The sequence below is a fragment of the Desmodus rotundus genome, chromosome 3 (genome assembly GCF_022682495.2).
Source record: "Desmodus rotundus isolate HL8 chromosome 3, HLdesRot8A.1, whole genome shotgun sequence".
In the NCBI taxonomy this organism is placed as follows: Eukaryota; Metazoa; Chordata; class Mammalia; order Chiroptera; family Phyllostomidae; genus Desmodus; species Desmodus rotundus.
This window is the reverse complement of record NC_071389.1, coordinates 166,615,249-166,641,579: the sequence shown is the minus strand read 5'-3', so window position 1 is coordinate 166,641,579 and position 26,331 is coordinate 166,615,249. Positions and strand designations below refer to the sequence as shown.

The 26,331-nt window shown below is 38.5% G+C and overlaps 1 protein-coding gene across 1 annotated transcript in view; it reads left to right on the top strand.

Annotated features, from left to right (window-relative positions):
- BMAL2 (basic helix-loop-helix ARNT like 2) overlaps window positions 1–21,582 on the top strand; it is a 52,362-nt gene extending 30,780 nt beyond the window's left edge. Inside the window, exons 7-15 of the mRNA XM_045184190.2 lie at window positions 184–327; window positions 6,327–6,564; window positions 7,012–7,118; window positions 7,258–7,408; window positions 8,878–8,939; window positions 9,670–9,778; window positions 14,566–14,644; window positions 16,356–16,464; window positions 17,602–21,582. Coding sequence (XP_045040125.2) covers window positions 184–327; window positions 6,327–6,564; window positions 7,012–7,118; window positions 7,258–7,408; window positions 8,878–8,939; window positions 9,670–9,778; window positions 14,566–14,644; window positions 16,356–16,464; window positions 17,602–17,738 — 1,136 coding nt within the window. The 3' untranslated portion in view covers window positions 17,739–21,582. The remainder of the gene's footprint in view (window positions 1–183; window positions 328–6,326; window positions 6,565–7,011; window positions 7,119–7,257; window positions 7,409–8,877; window positions 8,940–9,669; window positions 9,779–14,565; window positions 14,645–16,355; window positions 16,465–17,601) is intronic.
- The last annotated feature ends 4,749 nt before the right edge of the window (window positions 21,583–26,331 follow it).

The following is a 26,331-nucleotide window of genomic DNA, read 5'->3' as shown; positions in this document are numbered from 1 at the left end:
ACGATTTTTGGTGTGTTTCACTTCCTGGCTGGCTGTACAATGGTACCGTTTTAAATAACCATTTCTCTTTTTTCATTTATAAAAATGTGATAGATGATTAGAAAAAATGTTAGGAGACACATTTCAAAATTATTTGAAAATACTCTTTTCTGCCTATTCTCTTGCCGCCGCCTCCTGTGAAAGCTGGTTTGCAAGTTCACAGCGGCTTCCGTGCGGGAAGGATGCACGCATGCTCTGGCTCCAGGCGGTCCTTCTTCTGTCGGATGAGGAGCTGTAAGGTCTCCGTCAGGGGAGAGCGTGAGTGCTTGCCTGACGCGACGAGGAAAGGTAGTGTCATTTTGAAGGCATGGATATAAAATTAATGTCCTAAGTATTTTATGGACAGAAAAAAACAAGGTATATGGTTAAGGCAAATAATTGAGGTCAAAAGCACCTAAGGAGATGTCTTTCAAATTTATCAGGACACAGAGAACACGCTGGTAGTTGTGAGATAGGAGGGGGATAGGTTTAAAAGGTGATGGGAAATGAGAGGTATACACTTCCACTTATAAAATCAGCCATGGAGGTGTAATGTACGGAACAGGGACCACAGTCAATAATATCGTAATAACTTCATACAGTGACAGATAGTGACCAGACTTATTATGGTGGTCACTATGTTGTATACCTGAAACTAATATAATATTGTATGACAGCTGTAATAAAAAAATTTAAAGCATAATTTTATTGCCTTATTAAATAATGTGTATTATAATTTTTAAAGTTTAATTTTTTTAATTTTCAAATTTTAATAAAATTTGTTCTTAAAACATTTTTTATCTCTTCATATTTTTAATTTTAGTTTTGTTTTAGTATAGACATATAGTACAAAAGTAGATACATGTAATTTATACATGTAAAGGCTTAACATTTTTTTTTCTGGCATGCAAAAAAAAATATTTGAAGGCCATTGCTTGAGAAATGAGAGAAATGAGAGATGGGGGTCTTTGGAAGATAATGAGGTTTAGGTGAAGGCATGGGAGTGGGGCCCCCCTGAGGTGATCAGTGCCCTTGGGAGAAGGGACACAGAGAGCTTGCTACCCAGGAGCCCAGAGCTAGATGGTAACTGCCTCCAACCAGGACAAGAGCTGTCGCCAGAACTCAGCTACACTGCCAGCCTGATCTCAGAATTCCAGCCTCCACAACTGTGAAGAAATAAATACCTGTTGGTTAAGCCGCCCCAGTCTGTGGTACTTTGTTACAGGACTCGTGGCTAAGGCAGCAAACAGCTGGGATCATTTTCTCTACCATAATTCTCAGAAGTAAATCTGGAGAGGCTCTGTAGTGGGAACCAAAGCCATCTGGGCCTTACTGAAATCAAACATGTTTATTAAATGGGCATTTTACAGTTGGGCTTGAAATGTGGAGCTACAAGTCACAAACTGGTGGTAGGACCTTGTCTGGGCTCCTTCTCTCTGTCATCTTAGGTCTCTCATTTCCATTTTTGTGAAATTCTAGCAGAGCACAGGACTGCATACATGCATCTTGGAGGATTTTTATTAAATATGGGAGCCCAGGTCAGTCACTGATGATAATCTTGGAAGTAGAATACTTTCTATGTGTGGTCTTCTAACCCTTTGCAAAGATACAAAAAGAAAAGTGACATGTGCTTTAGGCAACTGCATGGTTCTATGACAGTATTTGGAAGCAGTCTCGTGAATATTAAATCTTAAGCAGAAACAGATGTATATAGTCATAGGTTAAAAAAGTCTAAACATCATTCTTGAAGAATGTAATAATCAAACTTGTTTATCCATGTGATTTCTAAAAGGATTTTTTTATTATAAATTTCAGAGATTTATAGGGGAGGCAGGGAAAATTCCTTTGAAATAAATATCGATAATCTCACTGGAAAAATGTAGATATCTTAAGAATATCTGGCAAATGGTCAATTAAGACTGATTTATAGTTGAATTCAGTGATGAACCAAAGGAACTGGCATTTTTAAGTGTTCCAGGTCCTCATCAAGCTCTGCCTTGGGACAGCCACGTGAGTGGTCAGGTGCTGGGACAGGGTAGAAAGGGCCTGGGCCCCGACTTCATTAGGGTTTTAATGGCAGGGCTCCTGCTTAACAGCTGTGCAACTTCAGGCAAGCTCCTTTCAACACATGGAAACGTGGGGTTCTGGACTCAGTTGTTGCCCCCAAATTCACACGCTGGGCCCTTGTTCCCAGTGCGATGGTACCTGGAGGTGGGGCCTTTAAAGAGGTGATTAAGGTTGAATGAGGTTATAAGAGCGGGGCCCTAATCCAGCGTGACTGATGTCTCAGAAGAGGAGGGTGAGACCCCTGGGACACACAGGCACAGAGAAGGAGCCATGTGAGGGCCCAGTGAGAAGTCTCCTGTGTACAAGTCAAAGAGAGAGGCCTCAGGAGGAACCCAACTGCGAACACCTTGAACTTGGACCTCTTGCCTCCAGAACTATAAGCAAATTACATTCCTGTAGGTTCAGTGACCCAGTCGGTGGTATGCTGTGACGGCAGTCCTAGCCGACTGGTAAAGCGGGTACAATACGTAGGAGTACCGTCAGTGTTACATGCGGCCGAGGCAGTGCTTGGCTCCTCGTAAGCACTCCAGGAATGAAAGGCATTATTTGTGACTCAGAAGAAAAAAAAAGAAGGAAAATAAAAAAAGCAGGAAGAAAATTAGTAATTATTTAAAATCCATATGCCAAGCACTTTGCATCAGTCTTAATTTAATCTGCATAACAACACCATGCAAACCACCCCCATCTTGCAGATGAAGAAACTGAAGCCTAAAAAGATTATGGGATGTGTCTAAAGTCACATAGGAAGTGGCAGAATCAGAACCTAGCATTAACAGCTGTTCTTTCCACTATGCCACGTCACGCACTTCAGTAGCTTCCTAGATGCCCAAGTTGTTAGTGAAAGAGATCCACTGTAGGTGGTTTCTGCAGAAGACACACACCAGTGGGTTGGCTTCTCTTGGAGGACTGTATTCCTGCCCACACACAGAGGTTTGCTTCCACATCAGGCTGGGCTACATACATGCCTGTGATGAGAGCCAAATGTCTTCTCAAAAAAGGACTTTTTAATCTGCTCAAAGCACTTGACCCAAGCATTCACATGACACTCCAGAGCTGAGTGCCAAAGGCACGAGGCCGACTCGGCCTAAGGAATGGTGAGGGCGTGTGTTAACAATCAGTAAGGCCTTTCCGTGCAAAGCCTGGTGTTTGAGAACTGCCTGCAGACAGACACGTAGACAGAGGCCAGGACCAGGATAAGGTCACTGCAGAAAGGAACGCTGAGATGCCACATGGATGATGTGCGTGAGATCATTTTGTTGTACTTTAACCAAGCGGAATGCCTGTCAGTGAGATATTGTATTTTCCATGGAGTTGCTGTTAAGTTGTCCTTTCCAGTAGCTATAAACCAATGCAATTGACTGTTTTAAGACCACTCCCTATTAATGATGAAATTTAATAAAGGTGTTTTTCTTCCCTTTTAACCATGACATGTTACATGAAATTTTTGTTATTTTTAAGACTATTTTTAGAGAAGTTTTAGGTTTACAACAAAATTGGGAAGGAGGTAGAGAGATTTCCCATATATTCTTGACCCCCACGCATGTATAGCCTCCCCATTGTCAACGTCTTCTGCCAGAAGGGTGTATTTTTTGCCAAGGATGGAATGAACCTACGTTGACACATCCTAACCACCCAGAGTCCATAGTTCGTGTACCTTAGGGCTCTCTCCTGGTGGTGTACATTTTGTGGGTTTGGACAAATACCAACATATGATGACATAGCTCCATCATTATCCAAATTATCTTCATTTATCTTCATAAAAATTCTATGCTCTGCTTATTCATCTCTCCCCTCCACCACCCCTGCAGACACTAATCTTGTGTCTCCACAGTTTTGCCTTAGTTCCATTAAATATAACAGAAGAGAGTAGAAAGCAGTCCTTTCAATACCAATTGAAACTGCATTTGAGATTTATGGAAAGGCTTTTTCCAAAATCAGCCATGAGTCACCCACAACAATGTGGGTTTGAACTACATGGACATGTTGATTATTTTTGGTAAATACTGTAAATATATTCCCTCTTATGATTTTCTTAACATTTTTTCTCTAGCTTTAATGCATATAATGTACAAAATATGTGTTAATTGACTTGTCATTGGTAAGGCTTCTGGTCAACAATAGGCTATTAGTAAAGTTTGGGGGGCATCAGAAGTTACACACCAATTTTCGACTGCTGAGGGATTAGTGACCCTAACTCCCTGCTTCCGCATTGTTCCGGGGTCAACTGTACTACTATTCTCTCTGATTTTGTATATGTTTGATATTTTCCATAATAAGTTTTAAAAAAAAAATAAGATTGACATTAAAAACATTTTTTCTACCCTGTTAGAAAACAGTAATGCCATAGATTCAGACTTTAAAAAAGCTTCTAAGATAGGATAAAATTACTCCCATATCTCAACTTGTGAAATCAAAGGCTGAGGAAGGATGGATGACTACTTCCAAACATCTCAGGTATTTCTTAAGTTTATCTTGGTAAGATAATCAGTAACTCAGTAATGCACCCAGAATCCATTGGTTTCTGGTGCGACTGTGGCAGATGCTGTAGTACCACATGACATAGCCTCTCAGCATGTGCTACTTCAAGGACACGCCGTCTGGTTTCCAAAGTCTGACACCTGTGACTCTCTGCTTGACCTCTTGTCTCTGGATACAGCTCTGCTTACCCAGGTTGCTTATGGTGACATTAAACAGAATAGGGAATAAGTGGTACACTTGGTTTGGGGTTGGAAGGATAATGACTAGTAATTTAAGGTATCTGTGGATCACGGAGGGGGCGCTTTGGGTTATGCACTGAATACGAAGTCCTGTGCATGGCTTATAGAGGTCAAATTCTCTTGCCTGCTTTGTTCTCCACTTCCCCATCGCAGACTATGCTTCAGCCACATCTGACTGCTGTCTCTTGACTCTTGATTTGCAGTGGCTATTCCCTGTAACTGGAATAGTTTTTTGTACCCCGCCCCCTCCATTATCCAGGCAACTCCTGTTTGAACACCTGTGACAGAGCACTCACTGTCATCAAATAGCAGGGCATTCGTGGCCCAGAAAGGGAGCCCTGGAGCCAGCCCATCTGGAAGTGAACCTTGGCCCCACCCCTCCCTGCCGTGACCTTGGCATTAACTGGCAGGTTCCTACCCCAATGAGGATAATATCAGAATACCCCACAGGACTATTAAAAAGATTAAATGCATTATACAGTTAAGGCACTTAAAACAGAGGATAGCACAGAAAGTGTTCTATAAATCTTTGCTATTACTATTAGTTGCTGTTTTATAAGACAGTCCATATCATGTATTTTAAAAATGTTTTTAAAAGAATTGCTGTAATTAGTCTTACCAACTAGTGCCGATTTAAAACGGTGACTGTTCTGGCCTTTTCTAAATGTCTTCACAAACTGTTTAAGTAATTTTTACCAGCCCTTTTTTTCTTCTATTTAACCTTTAAGTCACTTTTTTTTTTGGTTGGCCATAATCTATATACCGCCTGTCTTTTATGCTTGTGTTGCATTTCATTGTTTTCTTAAGCATTTCCTGATATTTGAGCATATGGATTTTTCCAGCTTTTTATTTTCCTGGTTGGACCTGTTCGACAACCTTTTCGCTATGAGTTAATTGCTTGGAATTTTTTTCTAGAAAGGGAAATTTGAGTCAAATGTATTTTTATGCCTTTTATTATAAATTTCTCCAAATGTTCTCTAAAATGATTTTATAATCTATTTTAACCATTATAAGTACTAACATAAGAAATTTAAGGGTTGATGATAATAAAAAAAGGAATTAAAAATAAATGAATAATTATCCTTAAACTTTTGAATATAATGTATCAAAATTTTAATGATGTGGAAACAGTATCTGTGTCTAAGAGCAAGAGGGCATGAAGTTTGACTTTTTCTAACATATAAATTACTGTTTTTAAAAATTGACTTAGTAACAGAGTAATTTAAAATTAAATTGAAGCAATCTCCTTATTTTTTAATATAGTTTACTTCCTGAGAAATATAACCCGTTAAGAATAAAGTTGTTAAACATAATTGATGATTTTTTTCAATGGAATACTATTCTCCTTTCATATTTTCACATATGGAGAGAATATTTCCTAGCACAGTTGTTATATAACTTATGAATGTCAATGTAAGAAATTTAGGAATTTATTCATAGTGACTCAAATGCTGTTTTATCTTTATTTCTCGTTTTACTGAGATAAAATTGACAAATGCTGTTTTTTAAAAACTTTTGAAATAGATCACCGAAAATTCTGTACTATCCACTGCACGGGTTACTTGAGAGACTGGCCCCCCGGTGTTGTTGGAATGGAAGAAGAAAGGGACCATAAGAAAGACAGTAATTTCACCTGCCTTGTTGCCATCGGGAGATTGTATCCACGTATTGTCCCACAGAACCGTGGGGAGATTAAAGTGAAACCCACTGAATTTATAACCCGTTTTGCAGTGAATGGAAAATTTGTCTACGTGGACCAAAGGTAACAGTTATATGCCTTAATGGTCAGAACGCAATGGGATGTTTAAGGCTATTAAAATGTGGCTTAGCACTGCTGGACTTATTCTTTTAAGGCTTTAGAACAGGAAATAAAATCTAAGTGAAATAACATTCTGGATATATCAGTAAATTCGTTCAAGCCAAAGTGTAAACTTGGAATATTGCTTAGCCAACGGCGCAGAAACTGGGCATGGTCTCTGGCCACAGTTTTATTGGTGAATGGTGGAACAAGCATACTGTGGATTGGGCGGGTGTCCATTCTGATCTGCAGCTCTAGCCGGTCTAGGGCAGCCAAAGGGAGCCCCGTGAGGCACCTGGGTGACTCATCCCTTGGTCCACTTCCCTACTACCTGACCACGTATGGACCTGGAGTATTCTCGAAGGGAATTTGTTCACCAATTCTGAAGTTTATTTTTAATTTTATAACTAGGGCAACAGCAATTTTAGGATATTTGCCTCAGGAGCTTTTGGGAACGTCGTGTTATGAATATTTTCATCAAGATGACCATAGTAACTTGAGTGACAAGCACAAAGCAGGTATGCACTGAGTGGGGTAGGGTTTTGGGACTGCAACTCAAATTCTCATTTCCGTGAAATCCAAAACTTGAACTAATCTTCAGAAGTTTGATTTATCTAGTGGTAGACCATGACACTGATATTTTTTTCCCTTGTTAAGTTCTACAGAGTAAAGAGAAAATATTTACAGACTCGTACAAATTCAGAGTGAAAGATGGCTCTTTTGTAACCTTAAAAAGCCAATGGTTTAGTTTCACAAATCCTTGGACCAAAGAGCTGGAGTATATTGTGTCTGTCAACACTTTAGTTTTGTAAGTAATTCATTATGTGGTAAGACCTTTCATTAATTTCAAATGAATATCCCTGCTTCCCTCTTCTCATCTTGCTGAACCCTTGAACTATGTGGTCCTCTGTCTTTATGTTACAACCTGAGATATATATTGAGCAATTCATTCACTGTCTCTTGGCTTTAGTTCTCAGAATTAAGCTAAAAGTTTGCTCTTTTAAAGTCTATTCCTTTTGCTTAGTATAAAATGTGATAGTACAGGTTTTATTCAAGCATTTCCTTCCTAGGCTTTGTCTTGTCCCAACAGTAAGTGATGGGGATGTGGCTTCAAACTGTATGTCATTGTAAGAAATTGTTTTGTCTTCCACATCAGTTTTGCACGTACATTTCCAAGGCCTCGGGTACCACGTGTGATGTGCAGGAGAACTTGGCTGAGGGATGAGCAGAGTATAGCCCAAGCCCTGCTTGCCAAGTCCTGGTTTGTGGCTGTCAGCCTGAAGGAAGAGCCAACTCTTCCTCATATGTTCAACATATAGCTTAGCTCTGTTATAAATATTGGGTTGGCCAAAGAGCCTGTTTAGTTTTTTCTGTAAAATAAAAGACACCTCTTTAATTTTTAGCAATAACTTTATTGCTTTGGATATTTTGACTATGTCAGCTATCTCCTGCTGTTGGCTTCTAGTGGGTAAAGGCCACGGGTGCTGCTAAACATCTTCCAATGTGTAAGACAGCCCCACAGCAAAGAATTATTTGGCCAAAATGTCAGTAGTACAAGAAACTTCACAAACCATTTTGACGTGTTCAATCAGCCACAGCACCTTCTCCATGCACCGCACAAATCTTTTTATTGCATTTCAGTTGCGTTTGTACCTTTCTTGAAATAATGAGGCATAATATGTCAAAAATACTGCTTATCTTCTTCCATCTTCAATATTAAAATGGCTACACAAAAATTCACCAATTTTGAGTTTTTTTAAATGTACACTGATATGACAGCTGTCGCAACACAATCTGACAGAATTGTTTTGAATGAAGTTAAAGACAACTAAGCACTACTAGAGCCATCTTACAGAAAAAACTAAATGAACTTTTTGGCCAACCCAATATTAGTCTTTAAGTTTTTTTGAAATTGCTACAATGTTACCTCAAACCTATTTCCTTATCTACAATATTTAGCTTTTTCAAAAAGCCCCAAAGCTTAGTACCTCCAGCAGTATCTGGTTACCTGTTCCAATAACCCTTCCCTTCTTATCATTAGTATATGAACTGAGAGTTTGTAACTATGACAACATGTACTTTATAGGGTAATAGAGCATTTGGTACTTAGCACATTAATACCTCGATCTCTGGTGGTGATATTAACAATATATTCTTGACCCAAAACAAATGGGTCAAGAATTGACAAATGAAATATACAGAGCTTAATATAGTTCCTTTAACAATTTCCTTCTTTTTTTTTAAAAAAAAGTCCCTTCTGGTGTTTCTAAATTCTAGGGGACATGGTGAGACTGGAGAAGCAGCAGCATCACTTTCTTGCAGCGCTCGCTCATTTGAAGGTAAGCTTAGTTTTAGATGACAGAAACTTACTAAGACTATTATTATTGCTACCATCTTTTTCTGTCTGGGAGAGGTAACATTTCCAAGGTGAAATTGAAAAGACTTGTGTGGGTTACCCACGGAACTGTGGTCACACTTCTGTTATAATCTTACATTGTGTTGCCATTAGTTGTGCACTCAGCTGGCTCACCACAGACTGAGTTCTTTAAGAGCAGGAACAGTGTTTTATCCATCCGCTGCCTCTAGCAGCTAGCGTAGTTCTTGTACTTTGTGGCATGCAAAAATGTATCTGTTGCACGCATTAAAAAACTCCCCCTTAGCTCCTTTTGTGCCTAGCACCTTGCTTGTATGTGTCAGTTTTCCACCACAGGACTTACATAATGTATCACTTGCATAAATAAAAATGTTAGGAAATATTAAAAATAAAGTAGTATTGCTCTGTCTTTAGTATTGATATTAAAGTGGGAGGGAGCTGTCTGTATTCAAGGGTTACGGGTCATGGTCGTACCCTCAGTGACATTCTACACATTTGATTCATATACACTCTGGAACAAACATCTTAAACCATCATGGGTTACGTTTGTAATACAAGCGTGAGTGTTTCTAACATTTTAGGATACGGCTAACCTGTTTCTTTTAAAGATAGACATATTTGAAAGAAATATATCAACCAAAGCTACATACTTTTTTAAAGTCCTCAATTGAATTTTTCTTTTTGTTGTTATTTAGAATCCTCTAGAAAGTCTTGTATCAGTGTGCCTGGAATGGGTACTGGAACAGTACTTGGTGCCGGCAGTATCGGAACAGATATTGCAAATGAAGTTCTGGACTTACAAAGGTAGTGTTTCATTTTTGCAAAATTACAAGTAAAATTATTACATTTCAAAAACCAATATTCAAAAATCAGTAAGTTTCCTATATGCAAACAGTAACCACTTCAACGATATAATGGAAGGGAAGATCACCTTTATGGTAGGGACAAAAAAGATAAAAAGGTAGTTAAATATAAATTTTACACGGAGTATCCAGAACTGTATGAAAAAAACTTTAAAATGCTACAAAGGTAGTGAAAGATGAGTGAGTAACTTTCCAGATAGAAGTTGTGTTTTAATGGCAAGTCTCAGTATTGTGAGGGTGTCGGTGTTCCTTGAACTAACCTATGAATTCAGTGTGGATCTGGTCAAAATATCATCATGCATTTGTGTTTTAGAATCCAACCAGTGATCACAGTAACCATTAAAGGATATCCAGGAAAATTCTAAAAAACAAAATTATTAGATTGAGAATAAAACTCTCAGATATTATGTTATAAAGCTACAGTCACTAAAACATTTTGGTACAATGAACACATAGATTAATGAAGAAGAATAGATTTCAGAATAAGACTCAAACTAATAACTTACTACTAAGACTATTATTATTGCTACCATCTTTTTCTGTCTGGGAGAGGTAACATTTTCAACATGTGGAAATTTATTATATGGAGAAAGTGGCATTTTAAGTCAGTAAAATGGATTAAATTGTTAAGAGCATTATAGTATCTCTAAAACCAATTGGAAAAAAAATAAAGCTAGACCCCATCTTTATTCTTTATTCTAAAATAAATTCCAAATAAATCAAATAATTCAAAATAAACCTATAAAACTACTTCAAGAACACAGGTACGAATTTTTATAATCTTAGTTTGGAAGTCACACACGAATCATCCCATGGCCTGGCCGGTTAGCTCAGTTGGTTAGAGCAGGGGTCCCCAGCCTTTGGGCTTCTGGCCAGTAAAGGCCTGCTGGGAAGCGGGCCATGTAGCAGGAGGTGGGCATGAGTGTATCCTGAACCCGTCCTCCCCTCCCTGGTCAGTGGAAAAATTGTCTTCCACAAAACCGGTCCCTGGTGCCAAAAAGGGTGGGGACTGCTAGGCTAGAGTGTCGTCCCGATACACCAAGGTTGTGGGTTCGATCTCCAGTCAGGGCACATGCAAGAAGAAGCAACCAATGAATGTATCAATAAATGGAACAACAAATTAATGTGTCTGTCTGTCTGTCTGTCTCTGTCTCTCCCTCCATTCCTCTCTCGCACAATCAGTAAACAATTAAAATATATATATTAAAAAAGAATCATCATGTAACACCCAGAATTCATTAAGAAAAAATTGATAAATTATATAAAAACTCAAAATTTAAGCACAACTATAACCATTATAACAAAGTTAAAAGATAAATTATAAACTCCAGAAAAACATGATTTCATGTGATAAAATGGACTAATTATCTTAATACGTGAAGTTTTATAGTATAAGGAATAAAGTTATTAAACTATTTATAATAAACTATATAGCTTTATAATCTTAATCTGTACTAAGCTCTGTGTAGTATAAACAATAAAGTTATTAGCCAATTTTTAAAAATAGTTTAATAATGAAGCTTGACAGTGGAAAAGAGCAGGAAAAAATATGAATGGCCAAGAAACTAAAAATTGCTCAACCCCACTCACAGTTAAAAACATGTGTACGAACTAAATGAGATACCTATTTTCATTTAGAGGTTGTCAAGAGATTTAAACGATTGATAATCAATATTGGTGAGACTGTGAGAAAACAGTCACTCTTAAATTGTTTGTTGGAATATAAATTAGTTCAGCTGCCATAGAAAGCAATTTGACTATATCTATCAAAAATGTAAGTTTATATAACTTCAGACTTCCCAATTCTACCCCAGGAGCAGAGAGTCTTATACAGATGTGCAAAGATCTGTGAATGAGACTATTCACTGATGCATTTTTTTATAGCAGTGCTTTTAATATTTAAATATTTATCCTAGCCATAACTTGTTATGGCATATCCATACAATGGAGTGGTCCACCACTGTTAAAAATTAGGTAGCTCTATTTATGCTAATATGGAAAGATGTTTAAAGTTAATAGAAAGAAAGACCAGGAACAGAACAAAAAAATAGTATGTGTATAACCCTCTTGTGTAAGAAAAAAGAAAGGTGTGTGGATATGTGAGTGTGTGTGTGTGTGTGCAGGCCCATAATTGCCCATATGAAACTCTTGAAACAAGATGGGTTTTGAACAAGATAGAAGTTCTTTAGATTTTAGAAAGAGTATTTTGGAATTCAGTTTTTTAGAGAGTTATGTGTAATCCCCCCAGCAGCGTTCCATAAGCAATTTAATCATTATTTCCCCAATGAAGCATTTACAGATGAGATGGTAAAGTGTCTGGGGGGAGAGGGGAGGTGAGAGAGTTTAGGGTACGTGCCTCAAACAAGATTGGGAAAGAATAACTATTGAAGCTGTTTGGTGGGTGTTATGAGATTTCATTATATTATAAAAGTATATAATGATACTTTTAATGATATCTGTTTGAAGGATGTTTTCCATAATAAAGCTTAAAAATATATTTTTGGAATGAGATTTTGGAGTAAATGCTTATAGTGAGTAGGACAGAGTAGGATAAAAAAGATAAGTTAGCCTCATACCAGTTAGGTTTTGCTGAGTTCAGATTGATTCAGATTTTGCTGTTAAATGAAATATGGAGAATCTTTCAGTTTTCAAGGTGTTTTTGGATTTTGGAATTGCAGGGAAGGAACTTATACAATACCTACATAATGTAATACACAACAATACAGGTATTTTGTTCAGACATTTCAGTATTTGTTACCTCCCATGTTTAGGACTAGGGATTGGGGAATGGGAGATGTAAAAAGAGAAGAAATTTTTGTTTTACTTTCTTTTTGTACAGTTTGAATTTTTAAGTTTTTAAATTAAAAATAGTTTAATGTGCAAAAATCAGTATAAGACATTTGTGATGTCTTGATGGATACCTGGGTTGCTTCCACCTTGAGGCTTCTGTGAATGATGATGCTGTGATCGTGGGTATATGAATGTAAGTTTTGTCCCTGCTCTCAGTTCTTTTCGGTATATACCCAGAAGTGGAATTGCTAGATTATATGGTTATTCTATGTAATATTTTTAGGAACTGCTATTATGTTTCCCATATCTCCGTTTCACATTCTCTACCAACAGTGCACGAGGGTTCCAGTTTCTCACCATTGCTTGTTTTTTTTTTTTATTTTTTATTTTTATAATAGTCATCCGAATGGGTTTGAAGTGGCATCTCGTTGTAGTTTTGGTTTGCATTGACCTCATGATTAGTGATGTTCTGAATCTTTTCATGTGCTTATTGGCCATTTGTATGTCTTTTTTGGAGAAATGTCTATTTAGGTCCTTTGCCCATTTTTCAGTTGGGTTTGTTTTTTTTTTGTCATTATTGAGTTGTAGGAGTTCTTTATTCTAGAAATTAACCCCTTACCTGTACAATTTGGTGATAGTGCCCTTGATGCACAGAAGGTTTCAATTTCGATAAATTTGACTGTATCTCTTCTTTTGTTACATGCACTTTTAGTATCACACCCAAGAAATCTCTGCCAAATACAATGTCATGAAGCCTTTCCTCCATGTTTTCTGCTGAGAGTTTATAGTTTTAGGTCTTACATTTAGCTCTTTGATCCATTTTGAGTTAATTTTTGTATATGGCATAAGGTAATAGCCAAACTTCCTTCCTCTGCATGTGAATATCCAGTTTTCCCAGCACAATTTGTTGAAAAGACTGTCCGTTCTTGGTACCTTGTTGAAAATCATTTGACCATATATGCTGGAAGAGCAGGAGTGGAAAGTGAGCCAAACGTTGACACCTGGGTACCCTCAGAATGGCCAGGATGCAGTGGCAAAGGCATTTGTAAGTGGAGGCACTTCAGCCAGGGTGTGGGGGTGGATGGGAGAGAGCATGATGGTTTCAGAGAACAATCAGGAGGCTTGATTGAGAGAGGAGTCAGGTTGCCGAGAGCAGCGGGGAGTTTAAGGTGAAGTCGAGTAGTGGAGAGCTTAAGGAGCAGATTCCATATTTACATTTACATTGACTTTCCTATAAAAAAAATCCCCAAGACTGTCTGCTTATCTTTTCTTCTGTTTTCTGACCTAACTCATTCCATTTATTATTAATTTCTCCCTCTATTTCTTGTCAACTGTCATCTTGCAAATACATAAAGACAAGTTTATGTTTATGCCACTATGCGTGTCACATAATTGAGCATTTAATAATATATTATGTGGTACTGTCAGTTTTACATATTTAAATCTTAAGAAACAATTAGTGATCGAAGGGTATGTTTGTCATTATGTGTCTCATTGGTTTTGTCCCTGAGCATGACCTATCACAGTTAAAATAGGACATTTTCTACTTAAAGTGTGCAGAAGGTTAGGAAATCTTTCTTTACTTTCAGTTCTGCTATTTGCTATCTTGATAAGGAACTGATCTTGATGTGAATGCTTGTTTTAAACTAAGTGTGTTACATATGATTGTAATACGTCAGCAGGTGCTGTACTAAGATAAGTAACATGATGTGCTTACGCCTCAGAGTTTTATGTTCCAATGTACTGCTGAGTGCTTTTCAGCTCTCCATAGTCAGAAGCGAGTCTGCACCTAACGAGCTGGCCTGTTGTGTGAACCGTCCTGATTCTCAGTCTCATGTTACGTCACTGCAGTTTTACCAGGTCATGATGTATGCAGAGGAGAACATTTCCTCCTAACAATATAAGTAGAGAAAATGTCTTATGTATCACTTTTTAAAGGTTACAGCCTTCTTCATTCCTTGGTGGTTCCAGTCCAACAGATTCAGTGAAAGATATTCACACTGTCAACTGCAGGAATGTAAGTACGATTGTAAGTGATAACATTCATGAAATAAATGAACAATAAAATTTGCTCCTTGTAGATTATTTCCCCTGAGAAAAGAAGCCATCCTATAAACAAATACATGAACAGTTTTCCAGCTGTCTGTGGTCTTTAACAGGCCGTGGAGAATAGTGGTTAAGAGTGAAGGTGCTGGGACCATGCCACCTGGGTCCAAGTTGTGGCTGACACTTACTAGTCCTGAACCCCGGCCTTGTTATTTAAACTCTTGGTGCCTCGGTTTCCTCTTCTGTAAAACAGGAATAATCATAAAGGCATAAACACCAATCTCTTGGAATGGTATATGAATTAAGTGATTCAATATGAAAACAAACAAAAACTTAACAGTGTCTGATGCACAGTATGTCCTTGCTAAAGGGTAGCTGTTACCACTGTTGTTATTCCAATTCAGTGGATTGAATGTACACTGTACTGGTGGCCAGTAAAAAAGTTTAACGTAAGCTACAAGATAAGTATCACACGCTATTCAATTCAATGGAACAACTACTGGTTATTGAAATGCATTGGTTCATATACAAAAATGACTAAATGTAGTGCTAATATCTGGAAGACTCACATACAATATAATTCTAACGTAGCCCAGACAACAAAAAGCTCTAAAATAGGTCTATAAACAAAGTGGTATAAGAGAATAATATAATAGAAAAGAGAAATTAAATCTGACCAGACACAAAAGGGAACTTGCAAATGTATTTTTACATAAAATATTTTGTCTTTTGGGCTAGTATATTTAAATCTTACTCACACATATAGCAAATGTTTGTTGGATACCCATTTTGTACCAGGCTTTATGTTAGAAACAGTGGTTAAATCATTGTAACAAAAATCTCCAAGTAGTGTATGTTATATAGGGATTCTATAGATAAAGTACCTCAATTTAGGGTAGGTAAATGACTTCCTGTTTTGATGCACTACATTGAATGTTAGATTGTTTGGCTTGTAACTGTGTAACAGTATGGTAACTTTTTGGGAAAAGCCTCTGGTTTATCCACTCTCCACTCCGAAGCCATATTTCCCATTGTACTTTCATATGGGGTATAGTTTTGCCATCTTTATTTAAAAACTGAAATAACTGACTCAGAGCATTATGGTCAAGAACTTTCCCTTCATCGTCCAAAACTTTTCCTCAGAGTATACACACTCAGTCATGGTTATGAAGAATGTGGGCTTTGGAGTCACTAGATGGGTTAAAATTATGGCTCTAACACTTTGGGCAAGATATTAGCCTCTTGAGACCTCAGGTTCCTGACCTGTAATACAGCTAGCTCACAGCAGTTTGGGTTTTTTTAAAGATTTTATTTATTTATTTCTAGAGGGGAAAGGAAGGAGAAAGAGGGAGAGAAAAATCAATGTGTGGTTGCCTCTCACGAGCCTCCCATTGAGGACCTGGCCCACAACCCAGGCATATGCCCTGACTGGGAATCGAACCAGCAACTCTTTGGTTCACAGCCTGGCGCTCAATCCACTGAGCTATACCAGCCTGGGCCTCACAACAGTTTTAAGATGAAGTGAGATAATGCGTGTGGAGTGCTCACGCAGAGCATGCAGTACATGCAAGCTGCCATGTTGGTGATGGGAGGGGTGGCGCTGCCAGCAGGCCCAGGTCTGGTGACTGCTAAGAAGTATTTCATTCAGGTAGGAACCCTACTACTTGTTATTGTCTTTTCAGGCGTCAGGTAAGGAGTTGATTCCACTAAGTCCTCCTGAAACAGGGAAGCTGGAAGCCACACAGCAAGACCACAGCACTGTTGCTCCCCACAGTCAGGAACCACTCCTAGGTAAGTTTTCATTGGCAACTGCCTGCCATTTCATTTTTCCAAAACCTCCTTCTTAATCACTTCTTAATGTGTTTTCAGACATTGATTTCTAGAGAAGCAAACAAGTTTAAAACTAAGACTTTTCCATTCAAAATCCTAAATACAATGATCATAGTCTTGTGTTACTTAATGGGCCTGTCATTGAAAATTCAGTTATCAGCTGAATCAGTTATGAGTATTGTTTGTACGTACAATTTAAATCGAACTAAGGTATTTCTGCCTGGGAAAAAGTGTCCATTCTCAGGAATTCAAGAATTTTTAAAGGGTACCAATGGTAAAAAGTTTAAGATGTAATCATTCATTTTAACTATGTTTATACAAAGTGCACATCAGTAAATTGAAATGACAGTTTTATACCTCTTGTAACTAACATTTATTTACTGAAATTTATGTTAAAAAGAAATCAAAGAACTTGAAGGAATCTGGGTATTAGCTGTACACAAAACCACTTATTACTCACCTCAACTTCTATTGTACTTTGAAAGATATCTAGAAAACTTTAGTTCATCTGTAGCTATATTTTTAACCCTTAATTTCTAGAACTCCTTTATCTCTAACTAAAATCTCATTTCCATAGTCCCACCTTAGATCCTTTTTTCAGTAACAATCTGGTTACTTCCCTTTGATAAGAATACTAAGGTTTTAGAAATCTTTGTCACAGCCTTCTCATTTTTGGGTTAAACAAATAGAGTTTTTTGTTGTTTGTTTACAATGCAGATTAAAGTTAAATGTCTCCCTCCAGGCTCTACACACACGTGCGTGCGCACAAACACACACACACACACACACACACACACACACACACACTCACACACCAAACCCCAGCCTCAGTTTTCCAACTGTCTGGGAGTCTGTACCTTCTCAGGCTGTTCTTTGCTATTAGAAAACTCAGACTAGCTCATGTATGTGTATCAAGTGAGCTAAACGCAATTTATCTGACAGCAGATTGTTACAACTATATCTGGTTTTTGCATTTTAAGATAATAGTTTGCCCTCAAAAATGCATTGTACGCTATTCTAGCCGTGCGTTGCCTTTTTGAGGGTGATCATTTTGAACCTTCAAATGTACTTACATGGGCCTGTATTCTAATTCTGTAGGTGATGGTGCCCAGCTGGATTTTGATGCCTTGTGTGACAATGATGACACAGCCATAGCTGCCTTCATGAATTACTTAGAAGCAGAAGGGGGCCTGGGGGACCCCGAGGACTTCAGTGACATCCGCTGGACACTTTAGCATTTGATTTTTAACTCCAAAAACGAGAACAGTTTTATAGCATTTCCTTTACAAAAAACAAACAAAAACAAAAACCGTTCGTACTCTATTGATACTGTTTTTACCCTTTATTCTTATTAAGGGTCCACCAATTTTTACAGACTTGCACCTACTCTCACAGGGGCCTGGGGAAATGTGACATTTTCCTTCACACAGAACTGCTGGGAGTTGCCTGACGACCCCTTAGTTCAGTGAACTGGCTTTAAACCCACTAGTCGCTATTTTTGCTAGTCTTTCTAACCGACAGCATCACATAATCTTGTTTTGTTTTATTCTTTGATGCAGGGTTTTTTTTTGAGTTTGGGGAACTTAATATGTTGACATTTTCCTTGTGCCTAAGGTTCATTTATAATTGACTTATAATAGATTTGTGTAATTTGAATCATTTCCATTTCTTGTATATTTTCTTAAAGTGACGGTGAAATTTATAGTCACGATCCCAGTGAATCCTGTATTCGGTCTTTGTAGGCTTGGGCAAGCACAGAGCCAGGACGTTTATGCCCAGCTGAGCACTTTGAGATGGATTTTAAATGAGATGGTTTTTATTTAACTCAGAAAAAGAAAAGTTGAGAGACTTTCAACTTTGCTTACAGAAGAGGAGAGATTGGGGGCCCTGGATATTAGTGATTAACTGTTGCATATATAAGATTTACTCGTAATATAACCACTCAAGGCTTTCCTTACAGATAGAACAGGCTTTTGATGCTGAAATAGTATGTAGTAACCAATTATCTTAGAGGAAGAAACAGGCCCAGACAGATTAAATGTTTTGTGTAAAGACACAGTTAAATTCAGATTTTTTAGGGTTTAACCACTTTGTCTCCACACATTTGGGAAAGCAGTGGTCTCATTGGTTAAATGATGAACCAACTGGCCCAAGAACTAGCACGGCCTTATATTTATATCTTGGCCTTATATTTATAAATCATTAGGCAGCTACAGTTACTATTGCCTATAACCAAAGGCTGTTATACTCATGGGAAGTACATTAGAAACATGAGGCGATGAGAAAAAATTTTAAACCATTTTCTAACTACAATTAAAAAATTTGGAGAGCATTTAACCAGTAATTAATCCAGAGGTGTCTCAAACTGAGTGCAGGAATTAAGAGCATTTAAAGTGCCATGTGTATATCTACCATTTCGAAGATCACATTTCCATCACACCTTATGTTAATAGCTCTTTCTAGTTTACCAAGTACGTTCCCATATATTCTCTTTTGTGCCCCCCAAACGAAAGTAAGTTCGGCTGGGAAACTGGTGGGGGAACCCTGAGGCTCAGATGTGGGGTTCGAATCCAGTTCTTTCTCTGGAAGGTTCTATACCTTTCCAGCTGATGGTCCTCGGAGCCTCTCACCACGACAAAGCGTGTTTGATCTTGCATATTACTTTAGGCTGTAAGTACTAGATTGCATTTTCATCAGGTGCATTAATGGCAAACAGGCCAGCAGGTAATAACCAAAGCAGAAGTTCCCATCTAGTGTGATGTTTGCGGTGGCTCTGTGGGCAAGGATGTATTGGTACACTGTCCTCTGAAGCCGACATGAAGTTCCAGCAATGTCAGAGGGTTGGCACCACTCCTGGTTCTGACACTGGACGACTTGAGACATTCAGGTTTAGGATAGACCAAAGAAACCCTACAAGATGTGGGGAGGCAGGCGTGCCGCAGCCCAAGCATGGTCGTAAAGCCTAAGGAAACATGCACAATCACATCTGTTCTCTAAGTGCAGTAGAGGGGCCTGCTTACAAGCCTAACACTTTCGGGGTGTGAACCACTGCAGGTTGTGCTTGGCCCGCAGAGTTGACCTATGCCAGTGGCCCCATGATACAGGTCATTGCGCCTAGATGGCCTCAAAACCAGAGGGGACAAACCTTCATGATGCAAGGATGTGAGAGGCAGAGCTTCTAGAGGCGAGCTACTGCTGCCCTGCACAGCAGCAGTTTCCTCCCTTTGCCAGAGGAACTGTTCCGCAGACTGGTTGACAGCCTGTCTGATGCTCCGATCCCTTCGTAACCCACTCTAGTACTTTTTTGTAGAGCTTCCTGCCCTGGACCCAGAACCCACCCCCCACTCTGTATGGTACTGTAGCTCTCTCAGGTTTAGTGTGTTCTTCAAAATGTGTTCTGTTTGCATTGGATTGCTTTTAGGAGTGGCAGGTATTTTTATGGCTTACTCAATATTATTTTTTCTCCTACCAATTAACTTCTTGCATCTTGGTTAAAAATATCCATACATTGAATGAAAGCAGCGTAAAAAGAATACTCTAGTGTTCTTCCCTTTTTTTGTCACCCAAAGAATTACCCACAGTCATGTAGCAGGGTGGGGGGAGTGCCTGGAATCAGAAAAGCCCGCTCAGCCTAAACTTAGCTGTGTGATGACGAGCGTGTCACTTAAAGCTCTCTGGACCTCAGTTTCCTCATTTGCAACAAGAGGTTCGGTCTCTGAGTTTACTTCTATTCTGATTCTGTGACTCTAATCCGTAGGACTGTTGCTTCGGGGTCAAGCTATATGGCCATGCTGTCCAGTGTGATGGCCACTGGCTGCCCACAGCTGTTGGGCACTTTAAATGCAGCCAATTCAAATGAGAAGTGCTGTAAATATAAATTTCATACCATATTTCAAAGAGTATAAAAAAAGAATAATATATATTAGCACTTTTATTAATTCCATGTTCAAATAATATTGGATATACTGAATAAAACAAAACATTAAATTTTTGCTTTGTACTTTCCTAATGTGGCTACTAGGAAATTTGGAATTGCAGGCGTGGCAGACATTATATTGCTGTTGGGCATCTCTGCTCCAGAACATTTTAGGAAGTGACTATTATTGAAATAGACCAAAGGTTATATACCTTGAATATGACATTTACCTCCAAATGCTGTGGTTTAAAAAGCAGTGTGTATTTATTCTTGATTTAGTACAAATAACCCATTTCCATGTATCAAATTTAAAACTTTTTTAAAGAACTGGTAAACTTGAAATTTGATCATATATTTTATTATAGGATGATAGGTTGACATCAAATAAATCTTGAGCTATATGTTGATACCCTACGGAAGTAACTAATTGGAAATCCATTGAGTAAAAAAAAAACCAGGAAAGTACAGAATGGTGTTCCAGTATTTAATTACAGTGTTCCTTGGGGAGAGGCTGTATTTAGGAGTTACGTTCCTTGAGGAGTCTGTCGAGTCAGGGGCACAGGGAAATAAAACAGCCACTACCTAGTTGCCGGACCAAGTTCGGTGGTGTCCAGTTTCAGAGCCCGCTCTTATGAGGCATAAACCACTCAAGTGGGCCATTGTTGGGCGCTGGAATTGGAGATACAGACTGGCCAAGCAGGGTATTGCGGGCAGAGCAAGGCTGACATCTAGAATCATCAGAAGCCATAAAGAAAAACTGCCAAGTGGCCACTAGGTGTCACTTGTCCATTTCTTTAGTGCTTTGTTTTCATTAGGTGACTTTTTTCCAAGTTCCATGGGGCCTAGGAGAGGCATTTATGTCTTTTGTGTCTACAATTCATCTTCTGCCTTTCTGGTATGAGTTATTTCATGCGAAATGCTTTTTAAGAGCACACATAACTTGAGAACTTTGGTTTGGGAAGCTTTCCAGATGTGGCGCTAGTAAAGAGCTGACCTTAGTAAGAAACCCGTCCGACCTGGAACATGCCTTCTGGACTCATTTGAGAGTGCATGGTATGTGCGTCACTGCTCATGTGTTCGAGCTTAGGTTTGTCTTTTATACAATTTTTAGCTTTTTACCAGTTTACTCATGCTTCTGTATATTGGTATTTTTTAAAATTTTGTGGTAAATAAAGAAAAAAGTGAAATTAAACTATGTTTTATAAAAATTACTAGCTTGGAGTTTTGTTTAATATATTAAAATTCCTCCTGCCCTGGCTGGTGTGGCTCAGTGGATTGAGCACCAGGCTGTGAACCAAAGGGTCGCTGGTTCAATTCCCAGTCAGGGCACATGCCTGGGTTGTGGGCCAGGTCCCTGGTGGGGGACATGCAAGAGGCAACCACATATTGTATTTTCCTCCCTGTCTTTCTCCTTCCCTTCTCCTCTCTCTAAAATAAATAAATAAGATCTTTAAAAAAAACAACCCTACAAAAAAGTATAAAGTGGAAACAGACGAGGCAGAAGACCCAGTGTCCTCAAACCCTGGGCAGAGAGGCACATCGAACTACCTCACTGCAGACAGTTTGGGCTGTGTTCATCAGGGTATGCTTACTGCTGTAACAACTCTACATATCAGTGGCTCAACTCAGTAAAGGTTCCTTTCTGCTCACATCACCGTCCAATGTAATCAACGCTGTCTGTCTATCTCTCCTCCCTCCCTGCCTCTTCCTCTTCCCATCTCTCAGCTTTGCTTTCCCCTAAACTGGTTTAATCCTCTGGTGGACCTTCTTCCCCATAGTGACACACAGAAGCTCCTGGTACGTAACTGTTCTTGTACCTGGCAATCTCAGTGAAAAGAGAGCTTTATTTCCTAGTAATTCGCACGAATATGTTCATTGAGTGGGCCTCTGGGTTAACTTGGCTCACATGGACTTTCCTGTGGTCAACAGACTAGAAAACAGACTGGCCAGGCTTTGGTCACATGCCAAAACCTGGATTTAAAGACCTCCTAGGAAGGGAAATTGTGTCAAAGACGGCCAACTGCCCTACAGCCCAGGGCCAGGGGAAGGAATGGGGACGAATGCAGAAGGGACAACGGAAAACTTGTAACTCATCAGAGCTGATGATTTCCTAGGACTGTGGGCTTAGGTATGTGAACCTCTATTTGTTTTTGATTGTTTTATTTGGGGAGGAGGTGGGGAGGAGTAGCAAACATATATCCCACATGTTTAACCTTGGCCGCCTTTACTACGTAATACCCAGCTCCTAGTTGCTTTGAAAAACCCTGTCCATCGCTTAAGGTAAGTGTGTGGTAAAAGAGTCAGTAAAGTGTCACCCTTTACAGGAACCTAATCAACAAAACGAACAAGCAAGCAAAGTATAGACAAAGACATTCAAATTGAGAACAGGCTGACAGGGACCAGAGGGGAGAGGGGAGGGGATAATGGGGGAAAAGGGTGAAGGGTTTATAGGAACAATAATAAAGGACAGATAGACAATAACAAGGGGAGAGGGTGGAAACAGGGGAAGGAGGTGGGAGGGCTGGGGTGGTGGGAAAAGGCAAAAAACTGTACTTGAACAACAATAAAAGAAAAAAAGTTGCCTTAAACCCTTGCATAGCTATGTGTTTCTGGGATTCGATATATAGTTTCTTAGGTGGTCCTAGTTCTTGGCTGATCATTAGGCAGTATTTCCCACGTGTACTCGTCTCCAGGGGGAAATCTGTTGCATTTTTACCTTGGGGGTAAATACATTAAAATAATTTGTAATAAAATACATTTTTAAAGGGTGACACTAAGATGAGAAGCCTAGATTATATAAACTTACCATTTATTAGAACTCATGGAAATCTCATATAATACTTAGTTGAGTGAGCAATATCCCAAAAGGCTTTCCATCTACCAGAGCTGACATCTAGACCAACAGCACAAAATTAGCTGATTGGTTCATTATTTAGGAGCCCATAGTGTTCTGTCTGATTTAACAAAGATCAAGAAACACATAGTGCCTGAAATATTCCATTTTTGGAGGAAAAAAATGGATATGTTAGAGTATATATAAAATAAAATCCAATATTTATGGTAGAAAGAAGCTTTTTATTTTTTTAATTGTAGCATATTTTAAGTTTTCTGATTATAATAACTTTATATTTCTCATTGAAAATTCAGGAATATAGGCAAGTGCTAAGAAGAAAATAAAAATCACCTATAACTTCACCACCTAGTGAAAAACCACAATTAACATTTGGTTATTTCTTTACTTTTTTCTAGGTGTTTATATTCTGTTGTATTTTTTTAAGGTAAGAAGTTTATACAAGTTTATTGTTCCTATATTTAAAGATAAAAGTAACATATCATATTGGTTAAGCATCAGATAGTATTTAAAGATGTAAAATTACCCCCCAAAAGTCCAAGTTACTGCTAATATATCTAAATGTGTTTCTATTGCCACTGTTTGATTTGCCCAGAATGGGTACAAAACAGGAAGCCAGTGATTTATTTAAATATTCACCTTTTATGGAAGATTTAGGGTGTTTGGAAAGTTTTACTATTATGCTAATATGTCAGTTAACATCCTTCTCCACAAATATGTTTGCTATTTTGTTTAGGATGAAGTTCTTGAAGTGTAGTTATAGATCAAAAGTGTCCAGTTGCCATATAGAAAGTTTGCCATATAGTGTTCTTTCCAGAGTTAATTTTTCTGGGGTTACATATGTCTGCCTTTCTTAATTTTGTTATCTTTTATGCTCCGAAGAAAAAATTCCCCACCCCACGATCAAATGAATACACACCTGTGTTTCCTTCTAGGTGCCATGGCTTCATATTTTATGCTAAAGGCTTTCATCTGGGGGAAGTTTTTGTTAGTCCATGATGACACAGAAGTCTGCTTTCTCTTTCCAAAGTATTAGCCACTTACTCCATGCCATATAGTGACTAGTTCTTTCTTTTCCCACTGTGTTGAAATGTTATCTTTACCATCTATTTAGTTCTTATATTATTCTGGGGCCTGTTTGGAAAAAAAGTGGTGGTGGTAGTTGAGGAGGGACTTCTAATATATTGAAGGCTGTCTAGTCTTTTACCAGGATCAACTGTTCAATTAAATGTCATATTTGATACTGACCTTTCTATTATGTGGTAGTGTATCACCGTTTCTTCTAAAGGCTTCAGAATATGCCTTCCCAAAATACGCTGCTTTAGCATATTGATTATTTTGAACCGAAGGCACTCGAAAACCAGCAGATGCAGGGAGGGCTCTCTGGCCCTCTCCTTTCTTACCTAAAAGCAGGGATTGAAATTTCCCCTGAGAGAGGTGCACCCCTGTACCAGGAGGAGAAGAACAACCTTATCAACAGGGACTAGGAGTTGGTGCTGAAATGGACCTGTGCAAACAGACCTATGAAATAACGCTGATCTTCCGTGTATTTCCTAGTTACTGTCCAACAGTTTACACGGCCCCTAGCCAAGCCCCTGTGTCTTGCCACAACCCCGCCATTTTTCATTCTTTCTGCAAAAAGGTATGTAAGCTTTGGGGCCTATGGGCTTCTTGACGTCCTCACTTTCCTTCCGATGACTCCAGTGTACACACTCGTAAAAGTAAGTTTGTATGCTTTTTACCTGTTGATCTGTGGTATGTCAATTTAATTCTTAGGCCAGTCACAAAACCTGAGGGTAGAAGCAAGTCTTTTCTCCCCTATACTTCTTCTGTCTTATTTTCTGAAAAGTTTTTTAAAATATAGAATGCATATTTCTTTATAAATCTATAAAATAGTATGAGTAGTGGATTTTTCTGATTTTCAATGTTTCAACTTTTTGATGTCAGGCTACAAACAGATCACTTAAGTCAATTAATTACAATTACGTTGCAACTCAGCCTCTCAGGAACCGTGTTGGTGTGTTTAGTATTCTATGCTTTTGTTGTATATAGAATACACTTATTCTTGGAACAATCTATCCAACGCTCCAATCTGTGTTCTCTCGAGTGGCTGACAGTTTCTGAGGAGTAAGAATAAAATATAGCCGGTATTAAAGTCCTACTATGGCAGGCACATTTCCTAAGTTGTTTGCATGTATTAATTTAAGCTTCCTAATAGCCCTGAAGATAAATGCTGGTCTTAATCCATTCTACACACAAGAGAACTGAGATTCGGACAGTTAAATGGCTTGACTGTTTCCCAGCTCAGAAACGGGGGTCAGAATCGAGACCAGAGCAGCCAAGGCTAGTGCTCTTCTCCCCATATTTTGGGAAACCCTTTGATTTACTTTCAGAGTCTTTATACCTGCCCTCCAATCCCCCTCAACTCAATGCAAACCAATTCTCTTTTAAAATATTTTTAAATTGTGAAATGAACAAAATCTACTATTTTAACCATTTCAATAATACATTTCAGCAGGGTTAACCATATTTACATTGTTGTGATAGAGCTCTTGAATTTTTTCAACTTGCATGACTGAAATTCTATATTCATTGAGCTAGAACAAATAATCCTAAAATTTATATGGAACCACAGATAGTCAAAACAACCTTGAGGAAGAACAGAGTTTTGTAAGTATCACGCTTGCTGATTCCAAACTGTGCTTCACAACTATCGTGATCAAAGCAGCATGGCGCTGACACATACATCAGTGGAGCAGAGTAGAGAGCCCCCAAGTAAATCCTTGTTTATACGGTCACCTAATCTATGACAAGGGAGGCAAAAATATACACTGGAGAAACAGTCTCTTCCACAAGAGGTGCTGGAAAAATTGGACAGATACATGCCAAAAATGAAAGTGGATCACCCTCTTAAACCATATATAACACTAAACCTAAGTAAATTCAAGACTTAATATAAGGCCTGAAACCATACAACTCCTAAGAAAACATAGGTAGTAAACTGTTTGGCATCGGTCTGAGTAATACGTTTTTGGATATATCCCCTCGAGCAAAGGAAACC